General features: G+C 48.5%; 1 protein-coding gene across 2 annotated transcripts in view; it reads left to right on the forward strand.

Annotated features, from left to right (window-relative positions):
• Positions 1–20,483, forward strand: part of LOC148431122 (uncharacterized) — a 101,531-nt gene that overhangs the window by 42,562 nt on the left and 38,486 nt on the right. For both annotated transcript variants that reach the window (XM_088466317.1, XM_088466318.1), the window contains exon 12: positions 20,134–20,337. In XM_088466317.1, coding sequence (XP_088322443.1) covers positions 20,134–20,337 — 204 coding nt within the window. The remainder of the gene's footprint in view (positions 1–20,133; positions 20,338–20,483) is intronic.

The following is a 20,483-nucleotide window of genomic DNA, read 5'->3' on the forward strand; positions in this document are numbered from 1 at the left end:
CACATACTGTCCCTCAGATAATGACTGTGGTCTGTATTATCCTCAGGATATGGTCTCTCCTCCTCACATACTGTGCCTCAGATAATGACTGTGGTCTGTATTATCCTCAGGATATGGTCTCTCTCCTCCTCCTCACATACTGGACCTCCTTCAGAGTCGGTCGTTGCGGCCGCAGGGTCGTACAGGAAAAGGGGCCGGATATGCAAATGATGCACTCGCATGTTGCATCCCTAAGTTCGGATCATTAGCTGGCCGACCAAGGGTAGGAAGCGGTCAGAAGACAAAAAATACGCCCCCTTCTCGTACGCATTACACGTCATCTCCGGCCATATAAGGATTAATCGCGAGCATCGGGAACCATCGGAACTGGTCGTAGTGCTTAAGGTTGACCATACCCTCTCTTAAGCACTACCATCATGTCAGTGTAAAACCTCCCATGTCACGTGTGCCATGACACTACTTTGTTAATTATGCACTCCCATAAAACGCCGTTCGCATAATTAGGCACGCCTGCGTTCGGATCTCCACTCCCCCGTTTTCAAGCACCTTCCCCTGTTACCACCCAGAAACGCCTCATTCTGTCAATCAAACTACCGACCTGACTGTGTTAAAGGAGAGAGAATTTTCTGATCGTAGCGGCTAGTTTGCGCACGCGCATTGCGAACTTTACGCATGCGTAGTTAACCGAAGATCGGTGGCGTACGACCGTGCGGCCGCAACGACCGACTCTGAATGAGGTCCACTGTCCCTCAGATAATGACTGTGGTCTGTATTATCCTCAGAATATGGTCTCTCTCCTCCTCACATACTGTACCTCACATAATGACTGTGATCTGTATTATCCACAGGATATGGTCTCTCTCCTCCTCCTCACATACTGTCCCTCAGATAATGACTGTGGTCTGTATTATTCTCAGGATATGGTATCTCTCCTCCTCCTCACATACTGTCCCTCAGATAATGACTGTGGTCTGTATTATCCTCAGGATATGGTCTCTCCTCCTCCTCACATACTGTCCCTCAGATAATGACTGTGATCTGTATTATCCTCAGGATATGGTCTCTCTCCTCATATACTGTCCCTCAGATAATGACTGTGATCTGTATTATCCTCAGGAAATGGTATCTCTCCTCCTCATATACTGTCCCTCAGATAATGACTGTGATCTGTATTATCCTCAGGATATGGTCTCTCTCCTCCTCCTCCTCACATACTGTCCCTCAGATAATGACTGTGGTCTGTATTATTCTCAGGATATGGTATCTTTCCTCCTCACATACTGTCCCTCAGATAATGACTGTGATCTGTATTATCCTCAGGATATGGTCCATCTCCTCCTCCTCACATACTGTCCCTCAGATAATACTGTGATCTGTATTATTCTCAGGATATGGTCTCTCCTCCTCCTCACATACTGTGCCTCAGATAATGACTGTGGTCTGTATTATCCTCAGGATATGGTCTCTCTCCTCACATACTGTCCCTCAGATAATGACTGTGATGTGTATTATTCTCAGGATATGGTCTCTCCTCCTCCTCACATACTGTCCCTCAGATAATGACTGTGATGTGTATTATTCTCAGGATATGGTCTCTCCTCCTCCTCACATACTGTCCCTCAGATAATGACTGTGGTCTGTATTATCCTCAGGATATGGTCTCTCTCCTCCTCCTCACATACTGTCCCTCAGATAATGACTGTGATCTGTATTATCCTCAGGATATGGTCTCTCTCCTCCTCATATACTGTCCCTCAGATAATGACTGTGGTCTGTATTATCCTCAGGATATGGTCTCTCCTCCTCCTCACATACTGTCCCTCAGATAATGACTGTGATCTGTATTATCCTCTGGATATGGTCTCTCCTCCTCCTCACATACTGTCCCTCAGATAATGACTGTGGTCTGTATTATCCTCAGGATATGGTCTCTCCTCCTCCTCACATACTGTCCCTCAGATAATGACTGTGGTCTGTATTATCCTCAGGATATGGTCTCTCTCCTCCTACTCATATACTGTCCCTCAGATAATGACTGTGGTCTGTATTATCCTCAGGATATGGTCTCTCCTCCTCCTCACATTCTGTCCCTCAGATAATGACTGTGATGTGTATTATCCTCAGGATATGGTCTCTCTCCTCCTCACATACTGTCCCTCAGATAATGACTGTGATCTGTATTATTCTCAGGATATGGTCTCTCCTCTTCCTCACATACTGTCCCTCAGATAATGACTGTGATCTGTATTATTCTCAGGATATGGTCCATCTCCTCCTCCTCCTCACATACTGTCCCTCAGATAATGACACTGGTCTGTATTATCCTCAGGATATGGTCTCTCTCCTCACATACTGTCCCTCAGATAATGACTGTGGTCTGTATTATCCTCAGGATATGGTCTCTCTCCTCCTCCTCGCATACTGTCCCTCAGATAATGACTGTGGTCTGTATTATCCTCAGGATATGGTCCATCTCCTCCTCCTCCTCACATACTGTCCCTCAGATAATGACACTGGTCTGTATTATCCTCAGGATATGGTCTCTCTCCTCACATACTGTCCCTCAGATAATGACTGTGGTCTGTATTATCCTCAGGATATGGTCTCTCTCCTCCTCCTCACATACTGTCCCTCAGATAATGACTGTGATCTGTATTATCCTCAGGATATGGTCTCTCCTCCTCCTCCTCACATACTGTCCCTCAGATAATGACTGTGGTCTGTATTATCCTCAGGATATGGTCTCTCTCCTCCTCATATACTGTCCCTCAGATAATGACTGTGGTCTGTATTATCCTCAGGATATGGTCTCTCTCCTCCTCCTCGCATACTGTCCCTCAGATAATGACTGTGGTCTGTATTATCCTCAGGATATGGTCTCTCTCCTCCTCATATACTGTCCCTCAGATAATGACTGTGGTCTGTATTATCCTCAGGATATGGTCTCTCCTCCTCCTCACATACTGTCCCTCAGATAATGACTGTGATCTGTATTATCCTCTGGATATGGTCTCTCCTCCTCCTCACATACTGTCCCTCAGATAATGACTATGGTCTGTATTATCCTCAGGATATGGTCTCTCCTCCTCCTCACATACTGTCCCTCAGATAATGACTGTGGTCTGTATTATCCTCAGGATATGGTCTCTCCTCCTCCTCACATTCTGTCCCTCAGATAATGACTGTGATGTGTATTATCCTCAGGATATGGTCTCTCTCCTCCTCCTCACATACTGTCCCTCAGATAATGACTGTGATCTGTATTATTCTCAGGATATGGTCTCTCCTCTTCCTCACATACTGTCCCTCAGATAATGACTGTGATCTGTATTATTCTCAGGATATGGTCCATCTCCTCCTCCTCCTCACATACTGTCCCTCAGATAATGACACTGGTCTGTATTATCCTCAGGATATGGTCTCTCTCCTCACATACTGTCCCTCAGATAATGACTGTGGTCTGTATTATCCTCAGGATATGGTCTCTCCTCCTCCTCCTCACATACTGTCCCTCAGATAATGACTGTGGTCTGTATTATCCTCAGGATATGGTCTCTCTCCTCCTCATATACTGTCCCTCAGATAATGACTGTGGTCTGTATTATCCTCAGGATATGGTCCATCTCCTCCTCCTCCTCACATACTGTCCCTCAGATAATGACTGTGGTCTGTGTTATTCTCAGGATATGGTCTCTCTCCTCCTCCTCCTCACATACTGTCCCTCAGATAATGACTGTGGTCTGTATTATCCTCAGGATATGGTCCTTCTCCTCCTCCTCCTCACATACTGTCCCTCAGATAATGACTGTGGTCTGTATTATTCTCAGGATATGGTCTCTCTCCTCCTCCTCACATACTGTCCCTCAGATAATGACTGTGATCTGTATTATTCTCAGGATATGGTCTCTCCTCTTCCTCACATACTGTCCCTCAGATAATGACTGTGATCTGTATTATTCTCAGGATATGGTCCATCTCCTCCTCCTCACATACTGTCCCTCAGATAATGACACTGGTCTGTATTATCCTCAGGATATGGTCTCTCTCCTCACATACTGTCCCTCAGATAATGACTGTGGTCTGTATTATCCTCAGGATATGGTCTCTCTCCTCCTCCTCACATACTGTCCCTCAGATAATGACTGTGATCTGTATTATCCTCAGGATATGGTCTCTCCTCCTCCTCCTCACATACTGTCCCTCAGATAATGACTGTGGTCTGTATTATCCTCAGGATATGGTCTCTCTCCTCCTCATATACTGTCCCTCAGATAATGACTGTGGTCTGTATTATCCTCAGGATATGGTCTCTCCTCCTCCTCACATACTGTCCCTCAGATAATGACTGTGATCTGTATTATCCTCAGGATATGGTCTCTCCTCCTCCTCCTCACATGCTGTCCCTCAGATAATGACTGTGGTCTGTATTATCCTCAGGATATGGTCTCTCTCCTCCTCATATACTGTCCCTCAGATAATGACTGTGGTCTGTATTATCCTCAGGATATGGTCTCTCCTCCTCCTCACATACTGTCCCTCAGATAATGACTGTGATCTGTATTATCCTCTGGATATGGTCTCTCCTCCTCCTCACATACTGTCCCTCAGATAATGACTATGGTCTGTATTATCCTCAGGATATGGTCTCTCCTCCTCCTCACATACTGTCCCTCAGATAATGACTGTGGTCTGTATTATCCTCAGGATATGGTCTCTCTCCTCCTCCTCACATACTGTCCCTCAGATAATGACTGTGATCTGTATTATTCTCAGGATATGGTCTCTCCTCTTCCTCACATACTGTCCCTCAGATAATGACTGTGATCTGTATTATTCTCAGGATATGGTCCATCTCCTCCTCCTCCTCACATACTGTCCCTCAGATAATGACACTGGTCTGTATTATCCTCAGGATATGGTCTCTCTCCTCACATACTGTCCCTCAGATAATGACTGTGGTCTGTATTATCCTCAGGATATGGTCTCTCTCCTCCTCCTCACATACTGTCCCTCAGATAATGACTGTGATCTGTATTATCCTCAGGATATGGTCTCTCCTCCTCCTCCTCACATACTGTCCCTCAGATAATGACACTGGTCTGTATTATCCTCAGGATATGGTCTCTCTCCTCACATACTGTCCCTCAGATAATGACTGTGGTCTGTATTATCCTCAGGATATGGTCTCTCTCCTCCTCCTCACATACTGTCCCTCAGATAATGACTGTGATCTGTATTATCCTCAGGATATGGTCTCTCCTCCTCCTCCTCACATGCTGTCCCTCAGATAATGACTGTGGTCTGTATTATCCTCAGGATATGGTCTCTCTCCTCCTCATATACTGTCCCTCAGATAATGACTGTGGTCTGTATTATCCTCAGGATATGGTCTCTCCTCCTCCTCACATACTGTCCCTCAGATAATGACTGTGATCTGTATTATCCTCTGGATATGGTCTCTCCTCCTCCTCACATACTGTCCCTCAGATAATGACTATGGTCTGTATTATCCTCAGGATATGGTCTCTCCTCCTCCTCACATACTGTCCCTCAGATAATGACTGTGGTCTGTATTATCCTCAGGATATGGTCTCTCTCCTCCTCCTCACATACTGTCCCTCAGATAATGACTGTGATCTGTATTATTCTCAGGATATGGTCTCTCCTCTTCCTCACATACTGTCCCTCAGATAATGACTGTGATCTGTATTATTCTCAGGATATGGTCCATCTCCTCCTCCTCCTCACATACTGTCCCTCAGATAATGACACTGGTCTGTATTATCCTCAGGATATGGTCTCTCTCCTCACATACTGTCCCTCAGATAATGACTGTGGTCTGTATTATCCTCAGGATATGGTCTCTCTCCTCCTCCTCACATACTGTCCCTCAGATAATGACTGTGATCTGTATTATCCTCAGGATATGGTCTCTCCTCCTCCTCCTCACATACTGTCCCTCAGATAATGACACTGGTCTGTATTATCCTCAGGATATGGTCTCTCTCCTCACATACTGTCCCTCAGATAATGACTGTGGTCTGTATTATCCTCAGGATATGGTCTCTCTCCTCCTCCTCACATACTGTCCCTCAGATAATGACTGTGATCTGTATTATCCTCAGGATATGGTCTCTCCTCCTCCTCCTCACATACTGTCCCTCAGATAATGACTGTGGTCTGTATTATCCTCAGGATATGGTCTCTCTCCTCCTCATATACTGTCCCTCAGATAATGACTGTGGTCTGTATTATCCTCAGGATATGGTCTCTCTCCTCCTCCTCGCATACTGTCCCTCAGATAATGACTGTGGTCTGTATTATCCTCAGGATATGGTCCATCTCCTCCTCCTCCTCACATACTGTCCCTCAGATAATGACTGTGGTCTGTATTATTCTCAGGATATGGTCTCTCTCCTCCTCCTCCTCACATACTGTCCCTCAGATAATGACTGTGGTCTGTATTATCCTCAGGATATGGTCCTTCTCCTCCTCCTCCTCTCATACTGTCCCTCAGATAATGACTGTGGTCTGTATTATTCTCAGGATATGGTCTCTCTCCTCCTCACATACTGTCCCTCAGATAATGACTGTGATCTGTATTATTCTCAGGATATGGTCTCTCCTCTTCCTCACATACTGTCCCTCAGATAATGACTGTGATCTGTATTATTCTCAGGATATGGTCCATCTCCTCCTCCTCCTCACATACTGTCCCTCAGATAATGACACTGGTCTGTATTATCCTCAGGATATGGTCTCTCTCCTCACATACTGTCCCTCAGATAATGACTGTGGTCTGTATTATCCTCAGGATATGGTCTCTCTCCTCCTCCTCACATACTGTCCCTCAGATAATGACTGTGATCTGTATTATCCTCAGGATATGGTCTCTCCTCCTCCTCCTCACATACTGTCCCTCAGATAATGACTGTGGTCTGTATTATCCTCAGGATATGGTCTCTCTCCTCCTCATATACTGTCCCTCAGATAATGACTGTGGTCTGTATTATCCTCAGGATATGGTCTCTCTCCTCCTCCTCGCATACTGTCCCTCAGATAATGACTGTGGTCTGTATTATCCTCAGGATATGGTCCATCTCCTCCTCCTCCTCACATACTGTCCCTCAGATAATGACTGTGGTCTGTATTATTCTCAGGATATGGTCTCTCTCCTCCTCCTCACATACTGTCCCTCAGATAATGACTGTGGTCTGTATTATTCTCAGGATATGGTCTCTCCTCCTCACATACTGTCCCTCAGATAATGACTGTGGTCTGTATTATCCTCAGGATATGGTCCATCTCCTCCTCCTCACATACTGTCCCTCAGATAATGACTGTGGTCTGTATTATTCTCAGGATATGGTCTCTCTCCTCCTCACATACTGTCCCTCAGATAATGACTGATCTGTATTATCCTCAGGATATGGTCTCTCTCCTCCTCCTCACATACTGTCCCTCAGATAATGACTGTGATCTGTATTATCCTCAGGATATGGTCTCTCCTCCTCCTCCTCACATACTGTCCCTCAGATAATGACTGTGGTCTGTATTATCCTCAGGATATGGTCTCTCTCCTCCTCATATACTGTCCCTCAGATAATGACTGTGGTCTGTATTATCCTCAGGATATGGTCTCTCCTCCTCCTCACATACTGTCCCTCAGATAATGACTGTGATCTGTATTATCCTCAGGATATGGTCTCTCCTCCTCCTCCTCACATGCTGTCGCTCAGATAATGACTGTGGTCTGTATTATCCTCAGGATATGGTCTCTCTCCTCCTCATATACTGTCCCTCAGATAATGACTGTGGTCTGTATTATCCTCAGGATATGGTCTCTCCTCCTCCTCACATACTGTCCCTCAGATAATGACTGTGATCTGTATTATCCTCTGGATATGGTCTCTCCTCCTCCTCACATACTGTCCCTCAGATAATGACTATGGTCTGTATTATCCTCAGGATATGGTCTCTCCTCCTCCTCACATACTGTCCCTCAGATAATGACTGTGGTCTGTATTATCCTCAGGATATGGTCTCTCCTCCTCCTCACATTCTGTCCCTCAGATAATGACTGTGATGTGTATTATCCTCAGGATATGGTCTCTCTCCTCCTCCTCACATACTGTCCCTCAGATAATGACTGTGATCTGTATTATTCTCAGGATATGGTCTCTCCTCTTCCTCACATACTGTCCCTCAGATAATGACTGTGATCTGTATTATTCTCAGGATATGGTCCATCTCCTCCTCCTCCTCACATACTGTCCCTCAGATAATGACACTGGTCTGTATTATCCTCAGGATATGGTCTCTCTCCTCACATACTGTCCCTCAGATAATGACTGTGGTCTGTATTATCCTCAGGATATGGTCTCTCTCCTCCTCCTCACATACTGTCCCTCAGATAATGACTGTGATCTGTATTATCCTCAGGATATGGTCTCTCCTCCTCCTCCTCACATACTGTCCCTCAGATAATGACTGTGGTCTGTATTATCCTCAGGATATGGTCTCTCTCCTCCTCATATACTGTCCCTCAGATAATGACTGTGGTCTGTATTATCCTCAGGATATGGTCTCTCTCCTCCTCCTCGCATACTGTCCCTCAGATAATGACTGTGGTCTGTATTATCCTCAGGATATGGTCCATCTCCTCCTCCTCCTCACATACTGTCCCTCAGATAATGACTGTGGTCTGTATTATTCTCAGGATATGGTCTCTCTCCTCCTCCTCCTCACATACTGTCCCTCAGATAATGACTGTGGTCTGTATTATCCTCAGGATATGGTCCTTCTCCTCCTCCTCCTCTCATACTGTCCCTCAGATAATGACTGTGGTCTGTATTATTCTCAGGATATGGTCTCTCTCCTCCTCCTCACATACTGTCCCTCAGATAATGACTGTGATCTGTATTATTCTCAGGATATGGTCTCTCCTCTTCCTCACATACTGTCCCTCAGATAATGACTGTGATCTGTATTATTCTCAGGATATGGTCCATCTCCTCCTCCTCCTCACATACTGTCCCTCAGATAATGACACTGGTCTGTATTATCCTCAGGATATGGTCTCTCTCCTCACATACTGTCCCTCAGATAATGACTGTGGTCTGTATTATCCTCAGGATATGGTCTCTCTCCTCCTCCTCACATACTGTCCCTCAGATAATGACTGTGATCTGTATTATCCTCAGGATATGGTCTCTCCTCCTCCTCCTCACATACTGTCCCTCAGATAATGACTGTGGTCTGTATTATCCTCAGGATATGGTCTCTCTCCTCCTCATATACTGTCCCTCAGATAATGACTGTGGTCTGTATTATCCTCAGGATATGGTCTCTCTCCTCCTCCTCGCATACTGTCCCTCAGATAATGACTGTGGTCTGTATTATCCTCAGGATATGGTCCATCTCCTCCTCCTCCTCACATACTGTCCCTCAGATAATGACTGTGGTCTGTATTATTCTCAGGATATGGTCTCTCCTCCTCACATACTGTCCCTCAGATAATGACTGTGGTCTGTATTATCCTCAGGATATGGTCCATCTCCTCCTCCTCCTCCTCACATACTGTCCCTCAGATAATGACTGTGGTCTGTATTATTCTCAGGATATGGTCTCTCTCCTCCTCACATACTGTCCCTCAGATAATGACACTGGTCTGTATTATCCTCAGGATATGGTCTCTCTCCTCACATACTGTCCCTCAGATAATGACTGTGGTCTGTATTATCCTCAGGATATGGTCTCTCTCCTCCTCATATACTGTCCCTCAGATAATGACTGTGGTCTGTATTATCCTCAGGATATGGTCTCTCTCCTCCTCCTCGCATACTGTCCCTCAGATAATGACTGTGGTCTGTATTATCCTCAGGATATGGTCCATCTCCTCCTCACATACTGTCCCTCAGATAATGACTGTGATCTGTATTATCCTCAGGATATGGTCTCTCCTCCTCCTCCTCACATACTGTCCCTCAGATAATGACACTGGTCTGTATTATCCTCAGGATATGGTCTCTCTCCTCACATACTGTCCCTCAGATAATGACTGTGGTCTGTATTATCCTCAGGATATGGTCTCTCTCCTCCTCCTCACATACTGTCCCTCAGATAATGACTGTGATCTGTATTATCCTCAGGATATGGTCTCTCCTCCTCCTCCTCACATACTGTCCCTCAGATAATGACTGTGGTCTGTATTATCCTCAGGATATGGTCTCTCTCCTCCTCATATACTGTCCCTCAGATAATGACTGTGGTCTGTATTATCCTCAGGATATGGTCTCTCTCCTCCTCCTCGCATACTGTCCCTCAGATAATGACTGTGGTCTGTATTATCCTCAGGATATGGTCCATCTCCTCCTCCTCCTCACATACTGTCCCTCAGATAATGACTGTGGTCTGTATTATTCTCAGGATATGGTCTCTCTCCTCCTCCTCCTCACATACTGTCCCTCAGATAATGACTGTGGTCTGTATTATCCTCAGGATATGGTCCTTCTCCTCCTCCTCCTCTCATACTGTCCCTCAGATAATGACTGTGGTCTGTATTATTCTCAGGATATGGTCTCTCTCCTCCTCACATACTGTCCCTCAGATAATGACTGTGATCTGTATTATTCTCAGGATATGGTCTCTCCTCTTCCTCACATACTGTCCCTCAGATAATGACTGTGATCTGTATTATTCTCAGGATATGGTCCATCTCCTCCTCCTCCTCACATACTGTCCCTCAGATAATGACACTGGTCTGTATTATCCTCAGGATATGGTCTCTCTCCTCACATACTGTCCCTCAGATAATGACTGTGGTCTGTATTATCCTCAGGATATGGTCTCTCTCCTCCTCCTCACATACTGTCCCTCAGATAATGACTGTGATCTGTATTATCCTCAGGATATGGTCTCTCCTCCTCCTCCTCACATACTGTCCCTCAGATAATGACTGTGGTCTGTATTATCCTCAGGATATGGTCTCTCTCCTCCTCATATACTGTCCCTCAGATAATGACTGTGGTCTGTATTATCCTCAGGATATGGTCTCTCTCCTCCTCCTCGCATACTGTCCCTCAGATAATGACTGTGGTCTGTATTATCCTCAGGATATGGTCCATCTCCTCCTCCTCCTCACATACTGTCCCTCAGATAATGACTGTGGTCTGTATTATTCTCAGGATATGGTCTCTCTCCTCCTCCTCACATACTGTCCCTCAGATAATGACTGTGGTCTGTATTATTCTCAGGATATGGTCTCTCCTCCTCACATACTGTCCCTCAGATAATGACTGTGGTCTGTATTATCCTCAGGATATGGTCCATCTCCTCCTCCTCACATACTGTCCCTCAGATAATGACTGTGGTCTGTATTATTCTCAGGATATGGTCTCTCTCCTCCTCACATACTGTCCCTCAGATAATGACTGATCTGTATTATCCTCAGGATATGGTCTCTCTCCTCCTCCTCACATACTGTCCCTCAGATAATGACTGTGATCTGTATTATCCTCAGGATATGGTCTCTCCTCCTCCTCCTCACATACTGTCCCTCAGATAATGACTGTGGTCTGTATTATCCTCAGGATATGGTCTCTCTCCTCCTCATATACTGTCCCTCAGATAATGACTGTGGTCTGTATTATCCTCAGGATATGGTCTCTCCTCCTCCTCACATACTGTCCCTCAGATAATGACTGTGATCTGTATTATCCTCAGGATATGGTCTCTCCTCCTCCTCCTCACATGCTGTCCCTCAGATAATGACTGTGGTCTGTATTATCCTCAGGATATGGTCTCTCTCCTCCTCATATACTGTCCCTCAGATAATGACTGTGGTCTGTATTATCCTCAGGATATGGTCTCTCCTCCTCCTCACATACTGTCCCTCAGATAATGACTGTGATCTGTATTATCCTCTGGATATGGTCTCTCCTCCTCCTCACATACTGTCCCTCAGATAATGACTATGGTCTGTATTATCCTCAGGATATGGTCTCTCCTCCTCCTCACATACTGTCCCTCAGATAATGACTGTGGTCTGTATTATCCTCAGGATATGGTCTCTCCTCCTCCTCACATTCTGTCCCTCAGATAATGACTGTGATGTGTATTATCCTCAGGATATGGTCTCTCTCCTCCTCCTCACATACTGTCCCTCAGATAATGACTGTGATCTGTATTATTCTCAGGATATGGTCTCTCCTCTTCCTCACATACTGTCCCTCAGATAATGACTGTGATCTGTATTATTCTCAGGATATGGTCCATCTCCTCCTCCTCCTCACATACTGTCCCTCAGATAATGACACTGGTCTGTATTATCCTCAGGATATGGTCTCTCTCCTCACATACTGTCCCTCAGATAATGACTGTGGTCTGTATTATCCTCAGGATATGGTCTCTCTCCTCCTCCTCACATACTGTCCCTCAGATAATGACTGTGATCTGTATTATCCTCAGGATATGGTCTCTCCTCCTCCTCCTCACATACTGTCCCTCAGATAATGACTGTGGTCTGTATTATCCTCAGGATATGGTCTCTCTCCTCCTCATATACTGTCCCTCAGATAATGACTGTGGTCTGTATTATCCTCAGGATATGGTCTCTCTCCTCCTCCTCGCATACTGTCCCTCAGATAATGACTGTGGTCTGTATTATCCTCAGGATATGGTCCATCTCCTCCTCCTCCTCACATACTGTCCCTCAGATAATGACTGTGGTCTGTATTATTCTCAGGATATGGTCTCTCTCCTCCTCCTCCTCACATACTGTCCCTCAGATAATGACTGTGGTCTGTATTATCCTCAGGATATGGTCCTTCTCCTCCTCCTCCTCTCATACTGTCCCTCAGATAATGACTGTGGTCTGTATTATTCTCAGGATATGGTCTCTCTCCTCCTCCTCACATACTGTCCCTCAGATAATGACTGTGATCTGTATTATTCTCAGGATATGGTCTCTCCTCTTCCTCACATACTGTCCCTCAGATAATGACTGTGATCTGTATTATTCTCAGGATATGGTCCATCTCCTCCTCCTCCTCACATACTGTCCCTCAGATAATGACACTGGTCTGTATTATCCTCAGGATATGGTCTCTCTCCTCACATACTGTCCCTCAGATAATGACTGTGGTCTGTATTATCCTCAGGATATGGTCTCTCTCCTCCTCCTCACATACTGTCCCTCAGATAATGACTGTGATCTGTATTATCCTCAGGATATGGTCTCTCCTCCTCCTCCTCACATACTGTCCCTCAGATAATGACTGTGGTCTGTATTATCCTCAGGATATGGTCTCTCTCCTCCTCATATACTGTCCCTCAGATAATGACTGTGGTCTGTATTATCCTCAGGATATGGTCTCTCTCCTCCTCCTCGCATACTGTCCCTCAGATAATGACTGTGGTCTGTATTATCCTCAGGATATGGTCCATCTCCTCCTCCTCCTCACATACTGTCCCTCAGATAATGACTGTGGTCTGTATTATTCTCAGGATATGGTCTCTCTCCTCCTCCTCACATACTGTCCCTCAGATAATGACTGTGGTCTGTATTATTCTCAGGATATGGTCTCTCCTCCTCACATACTGTCCCTCAGATAATGACTGTGGTCTGTATTATCCTCAGGATATGGTCCATCTCCTCCTCCTCCTCCTCACATACTGTCCCTCAGATAATGACTGTGGTCTGTATTATTCTCAGGATATGGTCTCTCTCCTCCTCCTCACATACTGTCCCTCAGATAATGACTGTGGTCTGTATTATCCTCTGGATATGGTCTCTGTGCTGGGTACCGGTCCCTGTATCTGTGTAACATCAGGATCTCCCCCCTGTGTCTCTGTGCTAGGTACCGGTCCCTGTATCTGTGTAACATCAGGATCTCCCCCCTGTGTCTCTGTGCTAGGTACCGGTCCCTGTATCTGTGTAACATCAGGATCTCCCCCCTGTGTCTCTGTGCTAGGTACCGGTCCCTGTATCTGTGTAACATCAGGATCTCCCCCCTGTGTCTCTGTGCTAGGTACCGGTCCCTGTATCTGTGTAACATCAGGATCTCCCCCTGTGTCTCTGTGCTAGGTACCGGTCCCTGTATCTGTGTAACATCAGGATCTCCCCCCTGTGTCTCTGTGCTAGGTACCTGTCCCTGTATCTGTGTAACATCAGGATCTCCCCCTGTGTCTCTGTGCTGGGTACCGGTCCCTGTATATGTGTAACATCAGGATCTCCCCCTGTGTCTCTGTGCTAGGTACCGGTCCCTGTATCTGTGTAACATCAGGATCTCCCCCCTGTGTGTCTGTGCTAGGTACCGGTCCCTGTATCTGTGTAACATCAGGATCTCCCCCCTGTGTGTCTGTGCTAGGTACCGGTCCCTGTATCTGTGTAACATCAGTATCTCCCCCTGTGTCTCTGTGCTCCGTACCTGTCCCTCTATCTGTGTAACATCAGGATCTCCCCCCTGTGTCTCTGTGCTAGGTACCTGTCCCTGTATCTGTGTAACATCAGGATCTCCCCCTGTGTCTCTGTGCTGGGTACCGGTCCCTGTGTCTCTGTGCTGGGTACCGGTCCCTGTGTCTCTGTGCTGGGTACCGGTCCCTGTGTCTCTGTGCTGGGTACCGGTCCCTGTGTCTCTGTGCTGGGTACCGGTCCCTGTGTCTCTGTGCTGGGTACCGGTCCCTGTGTCTCTGTGCTGGGTACCGGTCCCTGTGTCTCTGTGCTGGGTACCGGTCCCTGTGTCTCTGTGCTGGGTACCGGTCCCTGTGTCTCTGTGCTGGGTACCGGTCCCTGTGTCTCTGTGCTGGGTACCGGTCCCTGTGTCTCTGTGCTGGGTACCGGTCCCTGTGTCTCTGTGCTGGGTACCGGTCCCTGTGTCTCTGTGCTGGGTACCGGTCCCTGTGTCTCTGGGGTCTGTATTATCCTCAGGATATGGTCTCTCTCCTCCTCCTCACATACTGTCCCTCAGATAATGACTGTGATGTGTATTATCCTCAGGATATGGTCTCTCCTCCTCCTCACATACTGTCCCTCAGATAATGACTGTGATCTGTATTATCCTCAGGATATGGTCTCTCTCCTCACATACTGTCCCTCAGATAATGACTGTGGTCTGTATTATCCTCAGGATATGGTCCATCTCCTCCTCCTCCTCACATACTGTCCCTCAGATAATGACTCTGATCTGTATTATTCTCAGGATATGGTCCATCTCCTCCTCCTCCTCACATACTGTCCCTCAGATAATGACACTGGTCTGTATTATCCTCAGGATATGGTCTCTCTCCTCACATACTGTCCCTCAGATAATGACTGTGGTCTGTATTATCCTCAGGATATGGTCTCTCTCCTCCTCATATACTGTCCCTCAGATAATGACTGTGGTCTGTATTATCCTCAGGATATGGTCTCTCTCCTCCTCCTCGCATACTGTCCCTCAGATAATGACTGTGGTCTGTATTATCCTCAGGATATGGTCCATCTCCTCCTCCTCCTCACATACTGTCCCTCAGATAATGACTGTGGTCTGTATTATTCTCAGGATATGGTCTCTCCTCTTCCTCACATACTGTCCCTCAGATAATGACTGTGATCTGTATTATTCTCAGGATATGGTCCATCTCCTCACATACTGTCCCTCAGATAATGACTGTGGTCTGTATTATTCTCAGGATATGGTCTCTCCTCCTCCTCACATACTGTCCCTCAGATAATGACTGTGGTCTGTATTATCCTCAGGATATGGTCTCTCTCCTCACATACTGTCCCTCAGATAATGACTGTGATCTGTATTATCCTCAGGATATGGTCCATCTCCTCCTCCTCACATACTGTCCCTCAGATAATGACTGTGGTCTGTATTATCCTCAGGATATGGTCCATCTCCTCCTCCTCCTCACATACTGTCCCTCAGATAATGACACTGGTCTGTATTATCCTCAGGATATGGTCTCTCTCCTCACATACTGTCCCTCAGATAATGACTGTGGTCTGTATTATCCTCAGGATATGGTCTCTCTCCTCCTCATATACTGTCCCTCAGATAATGACTGTGGTCTGTATTATCCTCAGGATATGGTCTCTCTCCTCCTCCTCGCATACTGTCCCTCAGATAATGACTGTGGTCTGTATTATCCTCAGGATATGGTCCATCTCCTCCTCACATACTGTCCCTCAGATAATGACTGTGATCTGTATTATTCTCAGGATATGGTCCATCTCCTCCTCCTCCTCACATACTGTCCCTCAGATAATGACTGTGGTCTGTATTATCCTCAGGATATGGTCTCTCTCCTCACATACTGTCCCTCAGATAATGACTGTGGTCTGTATTATCCTCAGGATATGGTCTCTCTCCTCCTCCTCGCATACTGTCCCTCAGATAATGACTGTGGTCTGTATTATCCTCAGGATATGGTCTCTGTGCTGGGTACCGGTCCCTGTATCTGTGTAACATCAGGATCTCCCCCTGTGTCTCTGTGCTAGGTACCGGTCCCTGTATCTGTGTAACATCAGGATCTCCCCCTGTGTCTCTGTGCTGGGTACCTGTCCCTCTATCTGTGTAACATCAGGATCTCCCCCCTGTGTCTCTGTGCTGGGTACCGGTCCCTGTATCTGTGTAACATCAGGATCTCCCCCCTGTGTCTCTGTGCTAGGTACCGGTCCCTGTATCTGTGTAACATCAGGATCTCCCCCTGTGTCTCTGTGCTCTGTACCGGTCCCTGTATCTGTGTAACATCAGGATCTCCCCCCTGTGTGTCTCTGTGCTAGGTACCGGTCCCTGTATATGTGTAACATCAGGATCTCCCCCCTGTGTCTCTGTGCTGGGTACCGGTCCCAGTATCTGTGTAACATCAGGATCTCCCCCCTGTGTCTCTGTGCTGGGTACCGGTCCCTGTATCTGTGTAACATCAGGATCTCCCCCCTGTGTCTCTGTGCTAGGTACCGGTCCCTGTATCTGTGTAACATCAGGATCTCCCCCCTGTGTCTCTGTGCTAGGTACCGGTCCCTGTATCTGTGTAACATCAGGATCTCCCCCCTGTGTCTCTGTGCTGGGTACCGGTCCCTGTATCTGTGTAACATCAGGATCTCCCCCCTGTGTCTCTGTGCTGGGTACCGGTCCCTGTATCTGTGTAACATCAGGATCTCCCCCTGTGTCTCTGTGCTAGGTACCGGTCCCTGTATCTGTGTAACATCAGGATCTCCCCCTGTGTCTCTGTGCTGGGTACCGGTCCCTGTATCTGTGTAACATCAGGATCTCCCCCCTGTGTGTCTGTGCTAGGTACCGGTCCCTGTATCTGTGTAACATCAGGATCTCCCCCCTGTGTCTCTGTGCTAGGTACCGGTCCCTGTATCTGTGTAACATCAGGATCTCCCCCCTGTGTCTCTGTGCTAGGTACCGGTCCCTGTATCTGTGTAACATCAGGATCTCCCCCCTGTGTCTCTGTGCTAGGTACCGGTCCCTGTATCTGTGTAACATCAGGATCTCCCCCCTGTGTCTCTGTGCTGGGTACCGGTCCCTGTATCTGTGTAACATCAGGATCTCCCCCCTGTGTCTCTGTGCTGGGTACCGGTCCCTGTATCTGTGTAACATCAGGATCTCCCCCTGTGTCTCTGTGCTAGGTACCGGTCCCTGTATCTGTGTAACATCAGGATCTCCCCCCTGTGTGTCTCTGTGCTAGGTACCTGTCCCTCTATCTGTGTAACATCAGGATCTCCCCCCTGTGTCTCTGTGCTAGGTACCGGTCCCTGTATATGTGTAACATCAGGATCTCCCCCCTGTGTCTCTGTGCTAGGTACCGGTCCCTGTATATGTGTAACATCAGGATCTCCCCCTGTGTCTCTGTGCTAGGTACCGGTCCCTGTATCTGTGTAACATCAGGATCTCCCCCTGTGTCTCTGTGCTGGGTACCTGTCCCTGTATCTGTGTAACATCAGGATCTCCCCCCTGTGTCTCTGTGCTAGGTACCGGTCCCTGTATCTGTGTAACATCAGGATCTCCCCCCTGTGTGTCTGTGCTGGGTACCGGTCCCTGTATCTGTGTAACATCAGGATCTCCCCCCTGTGTCTCTGTGCTGGGTACCTGTCCCTCTATCTGTGTAACATCAGGATCTCCCCCCTGTGTCTCTGTGCTAGGTACCTGTCCCTGTATCTGTGTAACATCAGGATCTCCCCCTGTGTCTCTGTGCTGGGTACCGGTCCCTGTGTCTCTGTGCTGGGTACCGGTCCCTGTGTCTCTGTGCTGGGTACCGGTCCCTGTGTCTCTGTGCTGGGTACCGGTCCCTGTGTCTCTGTGCTGGGTACCGGTCCCTGTGTCTCTGTGCTGGGTACCGGTCCCTGTGTCTCTGTGCTGGGTACCGGTCCCTGTGTCTCTGTGCTGGGTACCGGTCCCTGTGTCTCTGTGCTGGGTACCGGTCCCTGTGTCTCTGTGCTGGGTACCGGTCCCTGTATATGTGTAACATCAGGATCTCCCCCTGTGTCTCTGTGCTAGGTACCGGTCCCTGTATATGTGTAACATCAGGATCTCCCCCTGTGTCTCTGTGCTAGGTACCGGTCCCTGTATATGTGTAACATCAGGATCTCCCCCTGTGTCTCTGTGCTGGGTACCGGTCCCTGTATCTGTGTAACATCAGGATCTCCCCCTGTGTCTCTGTGCTAGGTACCGGTCCCTGTATCTGTGTAACATCAGGATCTCCCCCTGTGTCTCTGTGCTGGGTACCGGTCCCTGTATCTGTGTAACATCAGGATCTCCCCCCTGTGTGTCTCTGTGCTAGGTACCGGTCCCTGTATATGTGTAACATCAGGATCTCCCCCCTGTGTCTCTGTGCTAGGTACCGGTCCCTGTATATGTGTAACATCAGGATCTCCCCCTGTGTCTCTGTGCTGGGTACCGGTCCCTGTATCTGTGTAACATCAGGATCTCCCCCTGTGTCTCTGTGCTGGGTACCGGTCCCTGTATCTGTGTAACATCAGGATCTCCCCCCTGTGTGTCTCTGTGCTAGGTACCGGTCCCTGTATATGTGTAACATCAGGATCTCCCCCCTGTGTCTCTGTGCTGGGTACCGGTCCCTGTGTCTCTGTGCTGGGTACCGGTCCCTGTGTCTCTGTGCTGGGTACCGGTCCCTGTGTCTCTGTGCTGGGTACCGGTCCCTGTGTCTCTGTGCTGGGTACCGGTCCCTGTGTCTCTGGGCTGGGTACCGGTCCCTGTGTCTCTGGGCTGGGTACCGGTCCCTGTGTCTCTGGGCTGGGTACCGGTCCCTGTGTCTCTGGGCTGGGTACCGGTCCCTGTGTCTCTGGGCTGGGTACCGGTCCCTGTGTCTCTGGGCTGGGTACCGGTCCCTGTGTCTCTGGGCTGGGTACCGGTCCCTGTGTCTCTGGGCTGGGTACCGGTCCCTGTGTCTCTGGGCTGGGTACCGGTCCCTGTGTCTCTGGGCTGGGTACCGGTCCCTGTGTCTCTGGGCTGGGTACCGGTCCCTGTGTCTCTGGGCTGGGCTCCGGTCCCTGTGTCTCTGGGCTGGGCTCCGGTCCCTGTGTCTCTGGGCTGGGCTCCGGTCCCTGTGTCTCTGGGCTGGGCTCCGGTCCCTGTGTCTCTGGGCTGGGCTCCGGTCCCTGTGTCTCTGGGCTGGGCTCCGGTCCCTGTGTCCCTGTGTCTCTGGGCTGGGCACCGGTCCCTGTGTCTCTGGGCTGGGCACCGGTCCCTGTGTCTCTGGGCTGGGCACCGGTCCCTGTGTCTCTGGGCTGGGCTCCGGTCCCTGTGTCTCTGCGCTGGGCTCCGGTCCCCCTGTCTCTGCGCTGGGCTCCGGTCCCCCTGTCTCTGCGCTGGGCTCCGGTCCCCCTGTCTCTGCGCTGGGCTCCGGTCCCCCTGTCTCTGCGCTGGGCTCCGGTCCCCCTGTCTCTGCGCTGGGCTCCGGTCCCCCTGTCTCTGCGCTGGGCTCCGGTCCCCCTGTCTCTGCGCTGGGCTCCGGTCCCCCTGTCTCTGCGCTGGGCTCCGGTCCCCCTGTCTCTGCGCTGGGCTCCGGTCCCCCTGTCTCTGCGCTGGGCTCCGGTCCCCGGGGAGGAGGTGTGCATTAAGACATATAGTGTCCCTTATGTTTGTATTTGGATGTATCATGTTGTGTATTCTGTGTCCCCAGCCCACCGCCCGCTGAGCATCAAAAGACCAAGGGAGAATCCCGCCGTTCCCGAAGCTCAAGCACCTCTTCATCCTCCTCTTCTTCCTCATCATCTTCGAGCTCTTCATCTGATTCAGACTCCTCCTCTTCATCATCTTCCTCATCCTCCTCTTCATCTTCTCATAAATCTAGCAGCAAAAAAGTAGCTGTGCCCGATAAACGGAGGTGAGTGCGATGCTCAGTATTATACAGAGCGGTGTGACCATTATCAGTGTATACTCAGTATTATTATACAGAGCGGTGTGATCATTATCAGTGTATACTCAGTATTATTATACAGAGCAGTGTGACCATTATCAGTGTATACTCAG

This window comes from Taudactylus pleione, unplaced genomic scaffold, assembly GCF_031769625.1.
Source record: "Taudactylus pleione unplaced genomic scaffold, aTauple2 ptg002781l, whole genome shotgun sequence".
NCBI lineage: Eukaryota > Metazoa > Chordata > Amphibia > Anura > Myobatrachidae > Taudactylus > Taudactylus pleione.